The following is a 6,668-nucleotide window of genomic DNA, read 5'->3' as shown; positions in this document are numbered from 1 at the left end:
CCAGATATTTGTCCTACAACTCCCATTATCCCTCATCATTGGCTATACTGGCTAGGGCTGGTGGGAGCTGTAGACCAAAACATCTAGAGCCCTACTGCTGCTTTAGACTAATCATCCTATTCCAAACTTCAGTAGCTAGCTAATGCTTGGCAGTGGCTGGGTTAACATGATACATATTCAAAATAGCACCCAGCATGCACCACAGCTCATCATGGATTAAACAACAACCAATGAGCCCGGTACATCATGCAAATTGATCCATTGTTTCCATCAATTGTGTTTTGGAGAGGTTTTTTGCCTTTAGTGAAGGAGATATGTGTCCTTATGTTTGCCAGCAGAATGCAGATACATGCACAGTGTTTGTCTGGTGTTGGATAGAGAGGAATTATTAACATATTATAAGGGTTTGGGGGCTCATCTTCATATTATACTCTTTGAGCAGTTCATCAGCATCATCCTAGCATGCTTGTTCTTGACTGCCATCAATAAAGGGGATGGAACAAACTGAGCACTGAAATTAATATTCAAAATTCACCAGAACGTCAACTTTTGCTGTTCAGATTTTGAATGTGAAATTGGAATCCAATTTCTGAATGTGAAATCTTCTCTTCCAAATTTGACTGCTTTAAACTTAGCAGCATCACTTGATTCTAGTTTTATTTTGGCAAGTATCCAATATAAACTAATATAATCTCATAAATGTTCAGCTGGCAAATACTATGATATCTACTAAGAGTGAACATTCTAAAAATGCTTTATCCTGATGTAGCCAAAATGCTGCCATCTATGAATAAGAGCGAAGAATCTTCATGTTGGGGGGGGGGGGGGAGTTGCCAAGGTTTGCAGAAATACCAAAAAAAAAACACCTTTAGGAGAAAAAAAACTGAAGTGGGAAAGTGGGAAGGAGTGACGAAGTCGCCTAATGAGGGCTGAGCATGCTCAGTAGCTACAGAATGCTGATTGTTGTGGGGGAGGGGAATGGCATGGCATGGCATATCATGGAGGGGAAAAGCAAGGTTGGCTGGGAGACAGAACAGGAGCACACTTTGCAACATTTTGCTGTTAGTCCCACTTATCAAATAACTAAAGATAATTGTAGTTAGCCGGTAAGTCGACTGTTGAATACCATTGCATGTCAACTCTCAAACATCATATAATACTTGTCACTACTGCATGTCAGGCATCAAATACTGTGAACATGAAATACCATCACGTATCCATTGCCAAATACTGTCAGATATTAGATATTGAAATGAACTCACTGGTAGGCAAGTCCAGATATCAACTATCTGGTGCATATGCGACAACAACATTTACAGAGGATCATTTCTGAGAGCAAGTTTGTTTCAACTCTAAACCTGTTGAGAAACAAAAGACCGCCTTTGTTTTAAATTCATGTTCCTTTTTTAGCAGGTTTGGCCCAGAGGCCAGAATGGCTGGTGAGCATTGCTCTTGTTAAGAAATGAGGGTATATATTTACTTAGAATGTTTCCTCTTAGCTTTTGGAATACTTTGCTGAGGAAGATCCTTCCTCTGGCGTAATAACTGGAGCTCTGTCTGGATTCCTTTCACGTTCATTTCAAGGTCTCAGTCTCCTTCCCCATCCCTCCAGTCAGACAAGAACAGGAAATGCAAAAGGCTCTTCATGAAGATGACCAGGAGTCCTCAAAAGGCAGTTTGTACCATGATCCCATTAGAAGGGATTATTTTAGTCAGCAACAATTTCTGGCTCCATTGGTACACCAAGAGCCAGAAAAATCTACAGGGTCTCCAACAGACCAGAAAGGTACCCAAGAGGCATCCCTGAGATCTCTAGGGAACAGCAATGATCAGACTTCAAGATTACAACAGCCTCCACTGGTTACCTCTTCCAATCCTTGTGAAACCTCCACCAATGGCACTAGCAAAGCACACAAGAACCAATTACCAAAACAAGTCTTCCCATGGATGAAGGAGACAAGACACAGCACCAAGCAGAACAACAACCTCCTTTCTTCAGGTACTTTGTTTTTATCTTTCATCTCCTGTGCTTAGTGCCAATGTGCATCTGATCACATTTCCCTCAATGTGGAGCTCTCCAGATGGGCTGGATTATAAAACCCATCATCCCCAGTCAGTATGGCCATGCTAGCTAAGGATGATGGGACTTGTGACTCAGGCCATATGGAGTGTTCCATGTTGGGAAATACTAATCTAGAGAATAGTGATTTTCTCGTCAGATACTGCAGAACCTAGGGCCAAACTCCCTTAGCTTTAGTAGATGAACGAGAACACGTGCCTTCAGAGCATCCTGTGGGAAATTACTTGGAAAGTGTTTCCATAATGTTATTAATTAATCAGTTACATATATATCCTACCTTATCCTAGGGTCATAGGAGAAACTAGGCTTCTGCTTGAAGAATCCTGCATTATAATACTTCTTTTATTTTAAAAATTATTCCAACTATAATCTATTGTTTCTAGATTCTTCACTAAAAAACTAATGTTATGAGAATACTCATATTGCTCATTAAATAAAAATCACTTTTCCTTAATGATATTTTGATTAATCTCTTTAACTATCCATTAGAAGTGGGATGGATGTAGACACATAGTAGAAAGATGAACTATTATTTAGCTGGATATATAGAAAGAATAGACAAATAGAGCTTTGGAAAGGATGGAGAGAGAGAGAGAGAGAGAGAGAAAGAGATCACAAGATGGTCTAAATTGTCTTTTGAAGAACCAGAATGTTACTGCACTGAATAGTCTCTCATTTCAATTTTTGAGTAGAAATAAGCAGTTTCAGTGGGATAGCAATTATCCTGAAAAATGTTTGGACTGGGCAAATGTGCCCTTTCCCCTACACCAGCACCTTTTCATGACAATGTTTCCAAGGCTTTGGGGGCATCATGTAACCCTCAGAGCTCTGCTTTTTCCTCCCTCTTAGAAGGGTTACATGGGAGATGAGATCTCAACCAATCAGGGATTATACAGTAAGCAGGATGTCACAGTACTATACAGTCATTCAGGTCTTGTTACATGATGATGCAGTGATGGCCAGCAGATAGGATGGCTTTAAAAGATTAGACAGATTCATGGAGGAGGAGGAGACTATCAATGGCTACTAGCCATGCTGGTTTTATATTGCCTCCAGCATCAGAGACAATAAGCCTTTCAATACCAGTTGCTAAAGAAAAAAGAAGAAGAAGAAGAAGGAAGGTGCTGTTGCACTCATGGTCTGCTTGTGGACTTCCCATAGGCAGCTGGTTGGCCACTGTGAGAACAGAATACTGGACTAAATAGGGCTTGGCTCCTTATTGTTCTTATGATGTTGCTACAGGGTGATGCAAGTGAAGAAGCAAACATTTTTGCAGGCCACAAGGTGGGTGGGTTCTTTGTCACCAACAACTGCCACCAAAAAGAGGAGGCAGTTCTGGGCACTGGTGAAAATGTTTGCAGAACACTTTGAGAACTTCTGCCCTAGCTCTAACGTTTTATCTGAATTTGGGCAATGCATAATACTTGCATGCACATTATGCACCAGGGGTAGGCAACCAGCGGTCACATTTGGAAATTTGAGAAACCGTCCTGGGCAAAACCATAGAAGGCTGCTGTCATGACTAGTCAGAAAGGACAAGTAACCTTTCCCAGAGGCATTCATGGGAAATTAAGAAGGCTTCCACTTCATTTTGTAGCAATCCCAGATACCAGTAAGGAGAGGGAGAGAGAGAGAGAGAGAAAGAAATTGGGAGGAGTAAGTTGTCTTGTTGGGTACCAATGACAGTGTCTGGGGTAACAGTGGTGCCTGTGGGCACCATATTGCCTGCCCCTGTTACACTCTGGGTTTTGTTTGCTTGTTTTTTATTGTTGATTCCTCCTAGGTCAAATATTTTGTGAGGCAATGAATTTATTCCCTGCAAAGTCATTAGAGTCCATGCTGAATGGAATCTTTCATTTCCTTTATTTAGACCACAGCTCTCCACCAACTTTCTCCTCTTCCAAGAGAGTCCGCACGGCCTACACCCATACGCAGCTGGTGGAGCTGGAGAAAGAGTTCCATTTCAATAGGTACCTCTGCCGGCCACGCAGGTTGGAGATGGCCCGGTTGTTGAGGCTCTCCGAGAGGCAGATCAAGATCTGGTTCCAGAACAGGAGGATGAAGTACAAAAAAGACAACCGGGCCAAGGGGAGTGTGAGAAAGTCCCCAAGCAGAAGCCCCCAAGTGAGTGACTACTACAGTCAGATGGAGGCTGACTATGAGATGGCCTCCCCAAGCTCATGTAGCAAGGCCCAGGGAGGGATCTATAGATCAGCGGCTTATGTAGATCCTCTCTTTGACAGCCCCTTAACGTCCATCTCCTTGGAATATGGCCCCCTCTCTGTACCAGGAGAAAGTCATCATTATGGATCTCCAGTTCTGCAAGGGAGTCCTGACGAGATGGGAGAAAATTACCTGGGAAATGTGCCCGAGGCTGACTCACTCTTCAGCTTTCCTGACTGCTCCTCGGCAAACCTGGACTACAGCTGTGTTGCTGAAATCCCCAGCCATCGCCAGCTTGGGCTGTCCAACTCACATCCCATTTACACAGATTTAACCACACATCCTGTGCCTCAGGGAGATTCTCAGGGACCTGTAAATCTTATGCATCTGTGAGGGCTCCCTGCCATGGAAACCAAGCAGGGGAAATTGCTACAGTCCTATTATCTCATTAAAAAAAATACCTCTAAGTGCAACCAACAGTAGGCCTCCCCACCCCCAACCACCCATTCCCTCCTATTTATTTAACTGTACCGGAGAACATTCATTAGTGGAGGAGGGGCTGCAGCTGGATGTTACAAAGTTGATATTCAAGGCAAGGTTGGCTTGATTTTTAATAATAATAATAATAATAATAATAATAATAATAATAATAATAATAATGTCTATGCATTGTGTTAAAAATATTTTTTAACAGCCTTTGGGGAACGACTTTGTGAAAGATGGATCTCTGTCATTCTGTCTATCAATCTTAGATCCCTCTTTAAATGGGTGGTAGTGGGGTGGGGGAAGAAGTTTCAACTCAGTCACTTTGGTTTTTCAGGCATTCATGTTCATCAAGAGCCTGTTCAGACAACACACTAAGCCATGGTGGTTAAGCACTTTGAGCTAAACATTATGGCTTAGCATGTCGTGTGAACCATTCCTAACCATGGTGGCTATATAACCACGGTTTAAACATGCTCACTAACCATTTGCTGCAAAAGGGTCAATGGCCTAACCATGGCTTATTAGTGTGTTGTCTGAACAGGCCCAAAGTGAAAGAATTCATTTAAATACTTCCAAGCCCCACCCCCGCCATTTTTTATTTTTTGCCTAGTCCACTTCAGATGCTCAGGGCCTTGTTTTTTTCTTCATTTGGATCTTTTGATCCACAGCGTGAAACCCACCCCTCATCTTCTGCAGACACCTTGCCCTAACAGCACAGATCCTTGAAGCCAGCAGACTTCAGACTTGCAGGAGCTACTATGTTTATTTGTTTATTTTTTAACTAGAACTTCAGGATCCACCAACCAGAGCCTGGTGCAAAAGACATACGACTAGAATGAAAGAATGTTGAGCCCAATAATTTGTTTTGAGTACCAGAACTGAATGGAGCAGCTCACAATCCTTCCACGCAAAATTTTCCTTGTTACACCCCCCCCCCCAAAAAAAACTTTTGACCTTCAGAGGACCATTCCCAACTAGGCTTCTCTGTTGAGGAAGCCTTGCATATGGCAGAATAATCTGGGGAGTGTTCTTGGGCAGGGGTGGGCAGACAACAATCTCCAGATGTTTTGGACTTCAACTCCCAGAAGCCCCTGGCAGCATGGCCAATGCGCAGGAATGCTGGGAGTTGAAGTCCAAGACATCTGGAGCTCTTCCTTCCACCCACCCCTGTTCTAGACACACAGTCCATTCACCTGGGATCAGTGCAGTTCTATGTGAACTGAGGTTTCACCCTAAATTACACCCAGAACTCCCCTGAAGCTGTTCATTGCAGAGGAAGATTGGCAATGGTGCAAAGGTCAAGATGTCTTTCAAGGAAGTTTGTCCACCTCCATTGATCTTCTCATAAAGAACCCCCTGATAAAGCCCCTGAAGCATTCCAGGGTCCCCTAAAGGTAAGCAGAAGATAGATCTGGATTGCTGAGCAGGAGATTTGCAGGAGATGATCAAGGATTTCTGACTGCTGGTTATATAACAACAGCAGCAACAAAAAGATGCCACATACACATATATGCACCCACCAGTTGTACTGTTGGAAAGAAGCTTGGAGTAACCACGAGTGGTGTGTGTGTGTGTGTGAGGACTGTGAACTCAGTTCAGTTCTGGTCCTCAAAACGAATTCCTGGGCTCAGAATTCTTTCATTCTAAGTTTTTTTGCACCACTCTCTGGTTGGTGGATCTCAAGGGTCTAGTAAAAAAACAAAAAACAAAGCCACTCCTTCCTACCCTAGAATACAGTTTGAGATGCACTGTCCTCTATTGCTCTCATCTATCCCATCTAAATGATTTTTGGGACAGGATGGGGTTCCTGCTGCTTTAGCAAGTCTTGCCATCTGCCTGCTACACCTACGTCCTCATCCATCCCTTACTAGGCTTACCACACATCTGTAAGAGTCTAGAGGGCACGCAGGCAAACCCACTCAAAGACACCCCGCACTAC

The 6,668-nt window shown here is 43.1% G+C and overlaps 1 protein-coding gene across 1 annotated transcript; it reads left to right on the top strand.

Moving 5' to 3' along the window:
• The first annotated feature begins 1,198 nt into the window (after nt 1-1,198).
• Nucleotides 1,199-4,636, top strand: LOC134396829 (homeobox protein Hox-D3-like). Its single transcript, XM_063123411.1, has 3 exons — nt 1,199-1,264; nt 1,585-1,999; nt 3,951-4,636. Exons 1-3 carry the CDS (start codon nt 1,199-1,201, stop codon nt 4,634-4,636), a joined length of 1,167 nt encoding a protein of 388 aa, XP_062979481.1.
• The last annotated feature ends 2,032 nt before the right edge of the window (nt 4,637-6,668 follow it).

Source organism: Elgaria multicarinata, chromosome 3 (genome assembly GCF_023053635.1).
Source record: "Elgaria multicarinata webbii isolate HBS135686 ecotype San Diego chromosome 3, rElgMul1.1.pri, whole genome shotgun sequence".
NCBI lineage: Eukaryota > Metazoa > Chordata > Lepidosauria > Squamata > Anguidae > Elgaria > Elgaria multicarinata.
Note: the sequence above shows the minus strand (reverse complement) of the source record. Positions and strands in the feature narration are given on the sequence as shown.

Bases quoted from the DNA above. Each gene is read 5' to 3' on its own strand.
- LOC134396829 (XM_063123411.1), top strand. From the start codon at position 1,199: ATGAAATACCATCACGTATCCATTGCCAAATACTGTCAGATATTAGAT. The intron at 1,265-1,584 runs GTAGGCAAGTCC...GTTCATTTCAAG, and splicing joins ATATTGAAATGAACTCACTG to GTCTCAGTCTCCTTCCCCAT. The intron at 2,000-3,950 runs GTACTTTGTTTT...TCCTTTATTTAG, and splicing joins CAACAACCTCCTTTCTTCAG to ACCACAGCTCTCCACCAACT.